This window comes from Podarcis gaigeae (assembly GCF_964106915.1).
Source record: "Podarcis gaigeae genome assembly, chromosome: 3".
NCBI classification, from domain to species: Eukaryota; Metazoa; Chordata; class Lepidosauria; order Squamata; family Lacertidae; genus Podarcis; species Podarcis gaigeae.
The window spans coordinates 43,105,803-43,121,563 of NC_139680.1; the positions used below are offsets into that span (position 1 = coordinate 43,105,803).

The 15,761-nt window shown below is 43.9% G+C and overlaps 2 protein-coding genes across 14 annotated transcripts in view; one reads left to right on the forward strand and one right to left on the reverse strand.

The window, feature by feature from the left end:
• ANKRD6 (ankyrin repeat domain 6) overlaps positions 1-6,906 on the forward strand; it is a 71,939-nt gene extending 65,033 nt beyond the window's left edge. For all 12 annotated transcript variants that reach the window (XM_083730179.1, XM_083730187.1, XM_083730186.1 and 9 more), the window contains 4 exons: positions 630-782; positions 1,848-1,961; positions 3,132-3,459; positions 5,863-6,906. In XM_083730179.1, the coding sequence (XP_083586305.1) occupies positions 630-782; positions 1,848-1,961; positions 3,132-3,459; positions 5,863-6,437 (1,170 nt within the window). In that variant the 3' untranslated portion in view covers positions 6,438-6,906. The remainder of the gene's footprint in view (positions 1-629; positions 783-1,847; positions 1,962-3,131; positions 3,460-5,862) is intronic.
• Positions 451-14,452, reverse strand: LYRM2 (LYR motif containing 2). 2 transcript variants are annotated; one of them, XM_083730978.1, is made up of 5 exons: positions 13,064-13,091; positions 12,862-12,893; positions 11,376-11,516; positions 9,138-9,338; positions 451-693 (listed from the first exon to the last, which is right to left on the reverse strand). In XM_083730978.1, the coding sequence occupies exons 1-4, from the start codon at positions 13,074-13,076 to the stop codon at positions 9,258-9,260; spliced, it is 267 nt and encodes an 88-aa protein (XP_083587104.1). In that variant the 5' UTR covers positions 13,077-13,091; the 3' UTR covers positions 451-693; positions 9,138-9,257. The 2 variants fall into 2 exon arrangements, with proteins under 2 accessions (XP_083587104.1, XP_083587103.1); XM_083730977.1 differs by lacking the exons at positions 12,862-12,893; positions 13,064-13,091 and adding an exon at positions 14,162-14,452.
• Between the last annotated feature and the right edge of the window lie 1,309 nt (positions 14,453-15,761).

Genomic DNA, 15,761 nt, shown 5'->3' on the forward strand with positions numbered 1-15,761 from the left:
TTGCCTCTGGTACATAAGCCCCTACGTTTCCCCTGAGGAAGCACAGTCCTTGACCTGAAAAAGGTTCACCAACTCTTTTAGAATGATTACAAGCGAACAAACTTACATTTGCAATGAAAGATACTTCCTGGTTTTAGGTTTTTGTTTAACAAGAAGCTGGAGGGACTACAGAAGCTGTGTTGGCACAGCTTTAATAGAGCATCACAGAGATCTGATCATAACTGTGTGAGCTTAAGGAGCATACCTGGGAGCTTCTAAGCTGCAGTCAATGGGAAATGCTGTGGTTCTACCGTAGACTCATTTTTACAGCAGCAGGTCAAGCGAGCTATTTGTTTAAACTATTGGCTGTAGTTGTGCTTTTCTTAAACAGCTAATATCTTGCCATTTTTCTCCCTAAATGAATAAAGGCCCTCTGTATACTCTAAATGCGAAGGATGAACTCTTGAGAAAAAACGTCCAGGCAAATTTATTTTATTTTCATTTCCTACTGTATAACCTGTATATTTGTTTTCTCCCTGGAGGTTCCAAGCAGTACTGTTTGTTGTGGTTGCTTTGCTGTCCTTTGAGCCAATCATAGTTGTTATTAAGATACAGGGGATGTGTTGTCACAGTTGTTTTGCTTCTTGCAGGCACCAATAAATGGATGTCGTTGTGAACCACTGATAGATAAAGTAGAGAACCAGCTGGCAGCCGCTGTGGAAGAAATAAAAGCGGAGCTTGTTACAGCACAGGATAAGATGAACAGCAAACTAGGTCAAATGGAAAACAAAACTCAGCATCAGGTAAGGAAACATTCCATGGTCAAAGTATTTCTTCAAATACCAGGAGCCTGATTAAAGCCTATAGGGCGTGGGTTGGTCTGTGTCAGGAATGGAGCCCAACAGGGGGTCCAAGTTGGCCCATGAAGCCATTTCCCCCAAATCATACCCACCTATTCACCAGCTGATGTCGCTGGGTCAACTGATATAGGCAGGGTCCCATTCCCTGGGAGAACACACTGGAGTAGCAGAACCTGCAGCTTATCCTGTTGGTGAGCAGAGGGTGCAACCCTGTTCCATGTTTCTCTTCCCCACCTGTCAATCACCTTACATCAGAACGACACCAGGTGATGCAGACTTCAAAAAGCAGGTGAGCTGATTGAAAGCACTTTTGCAAACAGCTCCACGCTGCTCTTTGAAAATGAGGTTTTAAAGAATAGCGAGGGGCTGTTTACAAAAGAGCACTGACTAGGTGTCACTAGGTCTTCAGGGGTTTGCCCATCTGTCAGGTTTGGCCCTCTTAAGGGTGGGGAGACACAAGGATCTGGCCTGCCAGCCAGAAAACAGTTCTCCACTTCTGGTCTATTTGTTACAATCTTCAAGTGGAGGCTGCTTGAAACTCATAACGTGGCAATCTTTTCTATGTGGCTGTTGCCCCATGGAGTAGCCAGACCTGGCCTAGCCAGACATTAGTTAATTGTATTTCTGGAGGGGCTGCAATGCAGGACATAGTGGCACTACTCTCCTTGCCAGACATTCCTGCACTGAGCAAGAAGGTCTGAAAAGCCTTGGGAAGCAAGCAGAGTTTAGAATTACCAGAAATCTGCCTTGATCACTGCAGATCATTTGTTTATTGTGTCCACTCCTTATAGTCATACCTGCAGCCAACTGAAATAACCTGCAGTGTTTTTAAAAACACTGAAAGGAATACTTTTATTCACAATGTTTCACAAATGCCTTTTCTGCTGTCCTTTTTAGATGCAATTTTTGCCCTTGGCAAGTTAAATTACCAGTAGTAAAGTAATGAGGTTTAATAAGTCAGCCTATGCATTGTTGTCATTTCTGCTGTGCTTTCCTCTTTTATCACAGCTCCGCGTTTTAGACAAATTGATGGCAGAGAGGCTGTCAGCAGAAAGAACAGAGTGCCTTCATCGTCTTCAGGAGCATGCCGAGTTGGAAAGGCATGAAGGGGAGAAACGCCAGGTAGATTAGAAAATAAGTATCTCGTGGACCATATAAGACAATGAGGAATCTGAAACTTTCCATTTAAGATACACAGAAAAGAGCGCTTATCTAAAAGAATGACAAGCAATTTTAAAAAGAAAATTATCTGATTATAGTGAGATACATTTTCATTTTGAGCAGTCATAGATAGCTTATTGGGTGGTTGGAAATAAGCCATTTAAATGTGTTTCTTGACGGCAGCTTATCCATTTCAGTGATCTTATGTAAAACCTTTTTTGCAAGATGCTTAAACGAACCCATATTCTGAGGAAATATCTGCTTCTCATTTGATTTTTGTGGTGTCATAATTTGACTGCCTTTTAGGTAGCTAACATTTGAACTTCCAGTTTTAGAAACCCAGCAGGAAAATGCTTTCAGAATGTCTCTTAAAACTTCTATTTCCTTACATAATAAGAAAAAAAAGTCAACAACCCTGTGCATTGATGAACGTGGGGGTGCAGTAAAGGTAAAGGACACCTGACTGTTAAGTCCAGTCGCGAATGTCTCTGGGGTTGTGACGCTCACCTCGCTTTACTGGCCATGGGAGCTGACGTTTGTCCGCAGCAGTGGTTGGTTACATTATTAGATCTGATCTGGGAGGTTAAAAACTTCACGTAGGTCAATTTATTTTTTAGCCAAGCAGAAGGATGAAATATAAAATGATTAAAAAGAATGCTCCTGCTTGCTATCCTCAAGAATCTTCATATTTGTTCTGATATTTTTATGGCTCTAATGCAGCAATAATAATCTTACAAGCAATGTCCTACTCCCCCATTTTGGTAGAATAAGCAAGACTGTATCTCCAGACATACTGCACTAGCAATTAATAATGGCTATTGCATATACTGTGGTCCTATCACAGGGCTACAAATCATGGTATAATTACAGTGTTCCAGGCCAATACACCAATGCAAATGTTCCATTTCAGTGTGCAAGAGTGCAGATCGGATCCATTATTGCTAGGGTCTTTCAAAGAAAACATTCATTATCCCAAAGCTAGATTTGTAAACTTCCTTACTATATAGGACGCTAAGTTCTCTTTTAACTCAGTAGATCAGGCTGCAACAATAATCTAGCATGCATTTAGCTGCTAAAACTAATACTGCCATTTGATGGCCTCTGATTTATACATGCGTTTTTCCCATACAGATATCGTTGGTGGGGGAACTGAAAGCTTGGTGCATGCTAAAAATTCAGAACCTGGAGTTGAAGCTTTCTGGAGACTCTAGATCTTCAAGGCCAAAATCAACTCTGTCTACATGTGAGTCACTCGCTGAGACTTTGGATACAGAGAACCTTCCTTGTACGAAGGACTGTAAAGCTAGCCAAACCCCACTGCAGTCGGATGGTTCGCAGCAACATTCTTGCACTGCCCTTCAGAATAGTGTCCCGGAAGATACTGGAAGAAGTAGAGTGCCCACAACAGAGCAGAGCTTTGGGAAGCAGTATTTTGTTGTTCAAGAAGCCAACACTCCAGGTATCTTTTTGTTAGTAGTTTCTGGAGGGGAAAGCTATGCTAGAGTATTGTGGCAAAGAATCATCACTCCTGGTGTAAATTCTGCATTTTTTGCTCTGTAAGACACACTTTTCCCTTCCTAAAAAGTAAGGGGAATGTGGGTGCGTCTTATGGAGCGAATGCAGGGGGGAGGCAGGCAGGAGAAGCCCCCAAAAGCCGCACACAAGCTCCGCATGGCTCTTGCAGGCTTTTCCCCAGGAGGGAGAAGGGACTGACACGGCTAGTCAGTCGCTTCTCCCTCCTCGTAGAAAAGCCCGCAGGAGCCGCACGCTCCTTAAAGGGTGCACGGCTCCTGTGGGCTTTTGCGGGAGGTGGTATTGCCATAGCCGCACACAGCCTCTCCCTACCGGAGGGGCTGCACGCACCTTGGCAAAAGCCAAGACAATGAGCGGGATGGATCCAGCTCGCTGTCTTGGCTTCCTCTTCAGCCGCCCGCAACCTCTCCAGCCGGGAGAGGCTGCATGGGGCTAAAGAAGCCCTAGCCGCCCGCAGCCCCTCCGGCAGGGAGAGGCTGCCCACGGCCTGGCTGGAGAGGGCGGGCGGGGGGAACCCGGGCTTCCCTGGCAGCGCCGAGAAGCTTGGGGAGCAGCGGAAGGCTGCATGCCTTTCCGCTGCTCCCCGACTTGCTCTTTGGGGCTGGCGGTGGGCTTCCCCCTGCCAGCCCGATAGAGCAGGTCAAAAGGAACCCGAAGCCTCCGGAGCGCAGTGGGAACTCCCGCCGCGCTCTGGAGGCTTCGGGTTGTCTTCACTGAAGCCTGGAGAGCGAGAGGGGTTGGTGCGCACCAACCCCTCTCTCTCTCCAGGCTTCCAAGGTAGGCGACTGAACGCACCTTGAACGGCACCTTTTTAGATGGGGAGAACAAGAAAAAAAATTCTCCCCCTCTGCGCAGTGCCTCCTGCCGCTTCGCTGAAGGGGCGCTGGGCAGAATTTCTTTTCTTGTTCTCCCCCTCTAAAACAAGGTGAGTCCTATGGTCGGGTGCGTCGTATAGAGCGAAAAATATGGTAGGTCTGGGTGCTGTATTGATACATCACCCAGGAACCATATGGAGGGCAGATTGTGATGGTGGCTTCACCCAGTGGTATATTTTAGGTGAAACAGACACCACACCCAAGACCCTCTGTTACCAGCGCCACTTTCAACATTGGGCCACTGGTCTTGGGTGTGGTGTCTGTTTCACCCAAAATATACCACTGGGTGAAGCCGCCATCACAATCTGCCCTCCATACGGCAGAGAGAGGAGCAAGCTGTATTGGAGGGCCAATGCAGCTTGTTGTTAAAACATCCTATTCCTTCAAAACTAAGGAAAATCCCCACAATATTAAATTAGGAGAGGCCCAAATAGTCTGGAAAATACACCACCTTAAACAGTCTAGCAGTAAAAGCAGCAGCCACTAGGCCTTGGACCAACTTCGAAAACCACCTCCTGACAGCAGAGGGACATGCCATGGTTTCCACAAAATACTAGAATCTCAGAAACCCCCTCATCTCAATCAAAAGGGAGCACAACATAGGTTACAAAATAAACCCCGCCTGATGGATTAAAGGAATGTTTAGATCATAGTTTAATCCATCTCAGCCAAAAGAAGGGAACTCACCATGAAACCTATCTACAGATGGTAGCTGGCAATGACACACCCAGGAACCTCACCAAAATGCTGGAGAGTCTGCACCTCCACATGTGGTGGGAATGCCCCAAAAACCCAACCCTTTTGGACATCAGTCCTACAAGTAATATGCAAAATAACTAAGCATTAGAAGCCACCCCAGAACTGGCCTTATTTAATATTTTCCAAGACAATAATGCTCACACTATAACCCACCTACTCTCAACAGCCAGGAGTGAACATGGACCACTGATACTAAACAAACTGAAGCTAGCACGGGCACAAATAAAAAAGGATGGTTTCACCCTGTTGTGGCTCCCCTTTATTACACACGCAGCCCAACAAGAACCCACCGACAGCATATGAACTGATATGTATAACTTGACCCAACAACCCCTCCACCTCACACATGCAAACAAAACACATTGCAGTCAACTGAAGGCAACCAACCATGCCCTGGAGTCCCCAATCTCCCTCACTGCCAATGAAAACTAGTAAATGAACAGTAAGAGAACCTACCCACGTGACACTGGCACAAAAACCTTACACATACACTATGTAAAAGAATGAAAGTTTACTACCCCCTCCGTCCCATCCTAACCTTATACAGTCTGTAACATAAGTGTATAACTGATCTGAAGAAAGAATTCTATGAACGGAAAGCAGAGACACTGAATGAACTTTTGTAACCCAAGAAAACCTTTAATAAACCTTTAAAAAACAACAACTCATAACTGTTCATATTTCCTTAGTTACAGGAATAGAGCAACAGTTAGTTGGTCCTGGCCCAACTCCCGCTGCAGTTTCTCCTCAAGTTGTAAGGCCCAAAGACAAAGCAAGTTTCAGCAGATTGAAACAAGAACTGCCACCATCTGAATACTCAGGCTCCAAATTGAGACACGCAAAGGTACAAACTGTTTCCAAGACCCCGACCGAATTTACAAAGACTGAGGTGGAGAGAGGAGGCTGCTTTATAGATAAAGGAACTCAAACAAAGAGGTCTGGCAGAAGTGGTCAGTTGAAGCACAGGCCTCAGCAACATGCAGGCACCCACTCTGCAGAGCAGCAGCCGCCACCGCCACCAGCTGCTGTCTCTGGAGGAAAAGAGGTCAGCCCTCAACTTGCAGGCACTTCTCAAGCTCTGGAAATCACACAGTACTTTTTTGAGGCTGTATCCAGCCAGATGGAGAAGTGGTATGAAAGGAAGATTGAAGAAGCTCGGAGCCAAGCTGACCAGAGAGCCCAGGAAGATAAAGCACTCCTCAAAGAACATATAAAAAGTTTAGAAGAGGAACTCTATAAGCTAAGGACTAAAGTGCAGAAGGAACATTAGCATTTGCCTGCTCTCATGAAATGTTGCAAAGGAACTGGTAACTTTCACAAACAGCAATTAAGCTAATTCTATTGGAGTTTTATTGGAATTTTACACTTCTTGGGGATTTGTGGCCTTTCCAGATTATAAGGATTTTTGCTCGTGCATTGCTCACAAGGAATGCAGATTGCTGCCCTCCAAGTAGCACTTGTTTTGTACAGAAACTGCATTGAACTTTCCTTCCCCTGTTAAAAATGTTTCTTTTATCCCCATACAGTGTGCCAGTGGTGATAGTATAATACAGAACCTAGTTGTGTGGCTTTTCAGTGCTGATGATACAGCTCTCCAGTATGCCTGTGCCATTTTTATGAATCTTGTAAAGTTTTATTTTATACGTATTTAAGACATGTTTTTGAAGCGAAGCATTCTCTTGCTCTAACCATATGTGCTCATGTATCTTTTTGAAAATAAAAGAATTAAGCGCCCCAAATTAGCAAGGCTACCTCTTCCTCCTTCATAGAACTGCATTGCCATTTTATGAATCCTATGGGTTCCCCTACCCCAATACAGATAAGAGTAGCTTGTATGGGGAACTGTGTGCTAACAGGTCATGCGAGTGATTTTCAAGTCCTATCTAACACTTTGTGCTGCCTGTGTGTACGTTTGTCATACCGTTTTACTGATCAGCTTTTGGGATGGAGGTGCTGAAGTTTTTGCCCTTCCAACCAAAAAGCTAATTGGCATACTTGCAGCCAGCAATAACATTATATATAGCTAGATATTGAGTGCCTTTCAGTGACAGTAAATTCCTAAAAGTTAACGCCTTGTCCTTGTATAGTGATGGTCAACTGGTGGTCTGTGAGCTAAATATGGACTTTTTAGCTGGGTCCTGATGCCCCAGCCAACTTCTAACCAAGGTGTGGTACCTTGTTTCACTCAAAGGAAAAAAGACACTGCTAGATAGTAGCAACATGTTCTTCTGGCCCACTAACTGTTATTTGGAGAATAGAATGGTCCTTGCAAGTACAGAAATGGGCCGTATTTCCTAAATTAGATTCTGTCTTCACTGCACTTGCCCCACATGAATTTCATCTTTAACAAAAAGTTTTAAAACTTGCCTTAAAGTTTCTATATGCACAACTGGCCCTTGATGGATTGTGTAGTCTCAAGTCTTCAAATTATACTGTTATTCAGCCTTACTTTATTTTTAAATATATATTGTGTGCTGTGATATGTGTCAAGAGGTGTTTTTTTCACCCAGGGGGTGGGTGGTAAACTTTAAAATTAACATTGGCATGACACTTAGGCAAAAACAGCTATTGCTTTTTAAAGTTCAACAGCACAATGCAGCTCAAGAAATCTAGTGTATGTAAGCAGACTTGCATATATGTTTTGCACATCTTAGTGAGGATGCAATATATTAACATTGTATGCCTTTGGATGTGCCCATGATTGTGCTTTGCTAGCCCTATTATTGCACAACTAATGCTGAATTGAGGCCAAATCTGTTGTGATTTAGAAATAGTTCTCCAGGCACAGATCTTATCTCTCATGTAAGAGTATAAACATTTTGAATGAAGTCCTTAAAGAGAGATGGTTGTATACAAAAAGTACATAAAGATCTTTATACACAAAATCTCAATCCAAATACTCTACATTTTTTACATTCATGTGCTTCTATGGTCTAAATCTATGCTGCCCAAAGTGGGGTATAATTTAAATCCTACAATGAATTTAAATCTGATAATCCATAAATCTATAAGCTTATTAAATGTGCCTAGGTTATAATTTGGAGGTGGTGGTGTTGGGCTGTGTGATATAGCTAAAAAAGCAATTTTTAAAATCCATATTTAAGGTAGGCCAAGCAAGCTAATAGTGCACTATCACAAAGTAAGTCTGCAGGTTTTTGAGTTCTCCAAAACTCTTTGTCAGGTTAGAACTGAGCAGTGGCGGAAAAAAGTTGGCTGATGTTGAAGACATAGAACCTGTTATCTCACCAGTCTTAAAATGGAATGGAAGGACGTAGCAGACAATGTAACTGAATATCTACCTGTTACATAATTATAGAGTTAGAAGGGATTCCCCATTGGTCATCTGGTCCAACCAATCCCCTACAATGGAAGAATCTCATCTAAAGCCATCCAACCTCTGCTTGAAAACCTCCCAGGAAGGAGAGTCTACGAGCTCCCATGGGAGTCTGTTCCACTGTTGAACTGCTCTTACTGTCAGAAAGTTCCTCCTGATGTTTAGTTGTAATCTCCATTCTTATAGCTTGAATCCATTGTTTCAAGCCCAACTATCCAGAGCAGGGGAAAACATATTAGGTTGCACTAAGCCTGCTGGAAACAAGCAGCATAACTGACTATCCTCCATCTCTGGAAACACACAGAATGTCTCATCAAAAATTTACTAAAGGTTTCCTGCATTCTGTTCATTTTGAGTATCCCATTGTTTTCAGGCAGGTTTAGATGTGTATGGGTCACTCTCTGGAGGTTTCTATGCACTTCAGAAGTGTTAACTGCCCTCAGAAGTGTCAAGAGCAGCACCTTAAGAACAACTAGTTAAGATAGCACACACCTCCCATATTATTCTAGTTCAGAACTAGAAATCTCCCTGTGTTTCAACCTCTTATGAGCTGCTTCCCATCACACCTAAACCTTAAAAAAAATCTCAACACTCTCACCTATAGCAGTGCTAGCTGCTTTGTTTAAGTCTACTTACCAATAAGGGAGTCTGCACAGAAATCAGTTTGGTTGTGTGAGAGGTCCTTCCATGGCAGTCTTTTGAGGGAGACACACTGAAAAAACACATATTGTGTTCCACCATCAGTGAATGATCAGGCTATGATTTTGCCAGCTTTAGTGTTCTCTCAAGCTCTTCAAGCTGTAGGTTGCCCTGAGTGATCATCATCCTAATTGTATCCTGCAAAGCAGAAATTATATACTTAGTAGGCACATGCAAAGGCAATATGCATTCATACACTGAATCTGTTCTATTTCAACACATGTTTTATCAGTCTATATTTACATCCATAAAATTCGCAACTAATGATCACACCCCAAAGGCTGCTCTACATATTAGGGCTACTCCTAGAGGGCACTTAGAAAAGCCTCTGCTTATGTTACATACCAGAAAGATCTTTCACATAACAAACAATACTGCATGTTATGGCTTCTCTCCTGAAGATCTACCTTGCTAAAATGGGCTCAAAAACAACAACAACTTGTGTTTATTGTTTTCTAGATATGTTTAGGAAGCAAAGAATCAACAGCTGCACTAGCATAAACTTTTTGAAATGGGAATGCAAGATAAAGTTTCTTGGTCATTTCGTAAGTGTTCTATGATTGCAGTTAATTCTTATTATATTTTACACCACCCTTCCTCTGAGAGGAGCTCAGGGCTGAGTACCACACACACTAACTGCAAATGAACAGTAATACAGCATTAAGAGAATCTCACAACTATAGCAGCTGAGGCATATTGTGTTAATAAAAACAGTCACTGTTCTGCAGGGCCTAGGATAAACAGGCACATCTTGAAAAGATGCCAAAATACTGGCAGCGTGTGTGGCAAATGAATCTCTATGACAGGGATGGGGAACCTGACCTCAACAGGCAACAATGACAGGTGGGCAGGGACACCCTGTTAACCACCTAACATCATTATTGGATTCAGTCATGAGACTGTGCCACTGGAGCTCATACATTCATACATACATACATACATACATACATACATACATACATAAAAAAGTTCAAGGCCACAGAAAAGTATCAGAGCTGTTAAAAACCACCTATCCACTATACAGTCATACCTTGGGTTGAAGTAGCTTCGGGCTGAGCATTTTCAGGTTGCGCTCCACGGAGACCCAGAAGTAACGGAACACGTTACTTCCAGGTTTCGCCGCTCATGCATGCGCAGACGGTGAAAATGATGTCACGCGCATGTGCGGTAGCGGCGAACCACAACCTGCACACATGCAGACACGGGTTGCGTTCACTTCAGGATGCAAACGGGGCTCCAGAACGGATCCCGTTTGCATCCAGAGGTACCACTGTACCAGCCTTTCTCAACTCTGGGTCCCTAGATGTTGTTACTACAACTCCCATCATACCCATCATACCTAGCCAGCATGGTCAGTGGACAGGGATTATGGGAGCTGTAGTTCAAGAACATATGGGGACCCAAGGTTGAGGAAGCCCGCAGTATACTGAAGCAGTATTTAAGAGTGAAACACAAGAATATTGAACTTGGTGACATCTGTCTGCAGATGAAGTGCTGACCTAACAAATGCCTTTGGTGCTATCAACATTCTACCTCAGGGGTAGGCAACCTAAGGCCCAGGGGCCGGATGCAGCCCAATCGCCTTCTAAATCTGGACTTCTGATGGTCCGGGAATCAGCGTGTTTTTACATGAGTAGAATGTGTCCTTTTATTTAAAATGTATCTCTGGGTTATTTGTGGGGCATAGGAATTTGTTCATTCCCCCTCCTAAAAAATATAGTCCAGCCCACCACATGGTCTGAGGGACGGTGGACCGGCCCACAGCTGAAGGTTACTGACTCCTGTTCTACCTGGTCCAATGTGGCTCAACTACTCCCCTCCCAATCTACTCTGAGCCACGATTATCCTTTAGTAAGGGAAGGATATAGCACATGGGATGGATTCATTTAAGTATTATACTTCAGAGGGTTTACCACAATGACCAGTTTGGGGTTTTACATAAGTCAGCCTTGGAAATGCCCATTCTTGAGTCATTTAATCAAATATTCCAAATTTGTCCAGTCTACCGTGGCACCTCTTGCAGGTGAAACACAGTGATAATTATTCCTAGTCATTATGAGGTGTTCTGAACAGGCTGTTTGGAAGTCTCAGAGAAGACATCTTCATGAGCCAGGAATACAGGTTCAACCTTCAACTGCAGTGTACCAAGTCAGCAGAACCAGAAGTATTTCTCACCTCGTCTGTAGCACCTTTGTTTCTTTTGAAGTCTTCCCTTGCCCAGTCCCTGAGGTAATGGCGATCAGCTTCATTAGGCACCTGACGAACAGCCTTCAGAATTTTTCTATACAACTGAAGGACCTGCTGTCTTCTCAAGAACTGCAAGGTATCAAGAAAAATAAAGGATGACCCTTTTAGTGTTTGCACAATCTAGTGTTGATCATGCGCTCACATCCTCATGGAAAGGTGTCTTAAACCAAGTCAGGTGACTGATAAAACTTTTGTATTCGTTGTATATTCCAGGGATGTCAACCTGTGGCCTGCTAGCTCTCCAGATCTCAAGTAGAGAGATCTTTTTTAACTGGAGTCTGAACCTATGTATATAACCTATGGATGTACTAATCCCACTACGGGGTCCATCTGCTTTCTGCTGCAAACCACAGTCTATAAATCAGTTATTCTAACTACCTGCCCTCCCATGTTGGTCCATTTACAGTCATCTGTAAAATCACTCCAAAAGTAGAATAAAGGTAACCTTGAGTTTTAAAACATTTGACAGGATCATAAAAATAAGATTCAAACACTACAATGAAGAGGCCCATGTGTGACACAAATCACCACTTACTACACTATGAAAGAAAAATAGTTCTTTTCTGTAATTCAAAACAAATAAATCTTTAAATGAAAAAAGACGGAAGATATGTTAATACATTAATGCGTTAACATGTAAAACGCAATGTTTTCCAAACTACCAGTTACCATACATCCACTGTTGCCCATTCATTTATAAATTGTCTCACTTCAAATATTAATTTAAAAAAATTAATAAGCTTTTGTGTGCAGGTATCTGAAGAAGTGTGCATGCACACGAAAGCTTATACCAGAACAAACTTAGTTGGTCTATAAGGTGCTACTGAACATTTTTATTATTATTATTATTATTTCAACTGCGTCAGACCAACACGGCTACCTACCTGAATTTAAAATATTAAGTTAAAATGTTCAGATGCAAAACACACAATGCCACAGGTAAAGCACTCATCTGCATAAGATTTCCGCAAGTACCTTGTCACATATAAATACCACTGTCCCATTTACATGCAGAGTGTAAATGCCTGAGTTACAGACCTGTGACAAGCTTGTGCTACACGTGAATGGCCAAACTCATGTGGAGCACATGAGTATAAGGGCAAGCACTTGTTCCCATCTTTGCCAGGCCCACTAGCAAAGCAGAGGTGAGGCCTGGTTTACCCAGAAAGTTCTATCAGTTCAACCTGTGTTAACTGCCCTGCTATTCACAGCAACCAGAATGCTAAAATGAGAAAGCGCAGGAGTACAAACTCGTTTTCGAAAAGAAAAGAAACCTAAGTTCTTGATATTTTTTTTCATAGAACAAAAATATAGGTTGCTTTTCTATTTCTACACTCTTGTCCTGTCCACTACAGAGGGTAGAGCAGTAAAAAAAATCTAAGAAGTGGATCCAAGAACAATTCTAGGACATCACCTGCTCATCATCCCCTCTTGGGTCAAAAAGCATACCGTATTTTTTGCATCATAACACTCACTTTTTTCCTCGTAGAAAGTAAGGGGAAATGTCTGTGCGTGTTATGGAGGGAATGCCTACGGGTGGCATGCCTACAGATTTTCCTCCTCTAAAAACTATGTGCGTGTTATGGTCGGGTGCGTGTTATAGAGCGAAAAATACGGTATATGTTCCATCACCAAAAATGTGAAGAAACAGAACAGAAGCAAGCATGCCTATCCAAATAACCCTTAGATGCTATTGCTAAATGCTATTGCTCAGACGAATATAAATGTAGCCTTAATGGGGTCTCCACCACTCCTGTGAAGCGTGAACATAAGCATGACATATACAAACTATACTATTTACACCAACTTTCCTTTTCCTGCAGAAAATCAGCTGGCAAAGCTTTTCCTCATCATGCAAATGCTATGGTGAAAGCAGCTCGAGGAAAAGAGGACAGAGGCTGGTGAAGGAACAGTGGGGTGGTGAGATGTCCTTTCCCCACCTTTGGGACCCCCTGGGCAACCCTGCTGTACCTGGAACTGCGTGTGGAGAGCGCTGCCCGACTGCTAAAACGGACATCCTGAGGAAGCTGCTCCCACCTGCCCGTGAGGGCGATCTGGCTGCGACATCTGTCACCCCATTGATCGCCAGGGTTGATTCGGCTGATCTGGCTGGCTAGGCGGGTGTCCCCTTCCTCCCTCACCGCTCCATGTGCGTCCCTCCCGAAGCTGCGCGCTTGGTGGAAGAGGACGACCATCCCAGACAGAAGGAGTGTACCGTTCTTCGGACAGCTGCGCTCCCCTGCTAGAACCTCCAAACAAGCTCTTCCCGGAATTTTTGTGGAAGAGCTGTGAGTTTATTTGGGCCCTGGGTGAGAGGCGTGGGGCGGAGAAGGAACCAATCCCGATGTACAGTATTAGCAGTAAAGTTGTAGTATTGCCATATGCAATTGCTTGTTGTTGGTTTTTTAAAAAACTGGTTATTCCTTAAGTTGCTGCTATAGCTTCCGTTTCTTGTTCGCAACTTTATAATTTTAAATTAAGCGGTATAGAAATGGAATTAGTAATAGAAATAATCAACAGTAATGGCTACGCTCCTCACCTAAAGGTAGCAAAGCCATTACAGTATTGCCTGCTGCTGCTGCTGCTGCTGTCCCCCGACCCTGCAGTCTCCTCCAATGCCCGGTCGCCAAGCCTAGACCCTGCTCTCTGCCTCGCCGAGGAGAGGGCGAAGAGTCGCCTCGCTGGTGGGCACCTGCCTTCCCTTCCCTCTCTACCTGCTTCAGAGTGAGCGCCGTCGGGGGCAGCCGGGACGACGCCATGACTGAGGCGCGCGCGCGCGCTTCGGCGTGGTTCCTTCTCTGCGCTCTGCCGAGGCGCGTCAGAGGAAAGGGAAGCGGAGGCTCCCCCTTCCCCGCTCGGCGTCTCTCTCCAGGCTCTTGGGAAGAACGAGGCTGCGGCGCCGGGCAGCTCCTCGAGGAGGGAAAGAAAAACTCTGCTTCTGCGGGGCGAGCGGCTCAGCAGGCCGCCCTTCGCGCAGGGTTGCAAGGGAGAAGCGCGCGCACTTTGCAGATATTTGGAAAGGACGGCGCAGGGTGGGCCGAGAGCGGCTCCTCCTCTGAAAACAGAAGGCCGGAACGGACTCCTGCAGTCTCGCCGACGAAGCAGCCCTTCCGGCCAGAGCTAAGCGGAGCCCACGTAAAGGGCCGGAGAGAGGGCTTTGAAAGAGTTTTACTCTTTCATGGCAGCGTCAAGCACAACGGCGATTGCTCCAAGCTCCTTTTTTAACCTGGTTAGATTTACATCTGCCTTCATCCACCTTTCAACAAACGTTCCCCACGAAAATACTCAAATAAGTGATTTATTTGCAAATCACTTTGCATATAAGTGGAATATTTACTCACAGTTTCCAGAAGCTGCAACGAAACAAGCCCTCCGTCAGCTGGCAGTGGAACAAACGACCCAAGAAAGGAAAGAACAGTGTTTCCTTACAAATAAGCATCGTGTATGTATAGCACAGGTGCAGACTTTTCAAATCTGCCTTTTGGAGAGATTCAGTTCACCTGAAGGATCAGCTAAGCTGGGAGCCAAAGCCACATGACGACTCCTCTTGCTCCAGGAAGAGAACACACAAACACAGAGAGAAAAAGGAAGGGGGGGAGGAGCAGAAGCTACTGGGAGCCTGCTAAGCCCCAACGTGAGCTCAGGTGTAACCCTCATGCAACTAACTGTATATTACAACACAACAAAAAAGTACTTTCTGCAGGCTCAGAGGTACACATGTAAGTGCATAAGGTCCAAGACTAAGTATTGCAGTTAAGGTGACATAGGCCTGTGCCTGAGAGCAAGCTTGAAGTTCTAACTCTGGTGACATCACTAGTGGCCCTTTTTAATCAGTGAAAGACTGCTTCCATCAGAAGTTAAACAGCTTTAACAGTACAGAGATTTTCTTTACCCTATTGCAACACAACTGAACTTGTTAAAGTAGGAATAAAAGGCATCTTCCTATTTTTGTAACATCCTTTGGAGAAAGCCCAAACCTGCATATCAGAATGGTACATCACTCTTCCCCATCCCCTATCTTGTAACAATATGCTTATATCTCCTGCTGAAAAAGACTTTTAATTGGCCTGAGTTAATCTGCCTTTATAGATTAATTTACCAAGCTGTATTCACAGCAGATTCTATTTTTAACACTGATACACATTTTTGCATCATTTAGGTTTTGACAATAGTGCTATGTAACTTCTATTCAAAACTTTTTTAAAAAAATAGCAGTTATTTGTATTTACCAATAGTAAATTGTTTAATCAGAATTAATGCAGAAGTTGCAAAGTATGAATTTGGGGCATGATTTATCAACTCCCTTCCTACAAC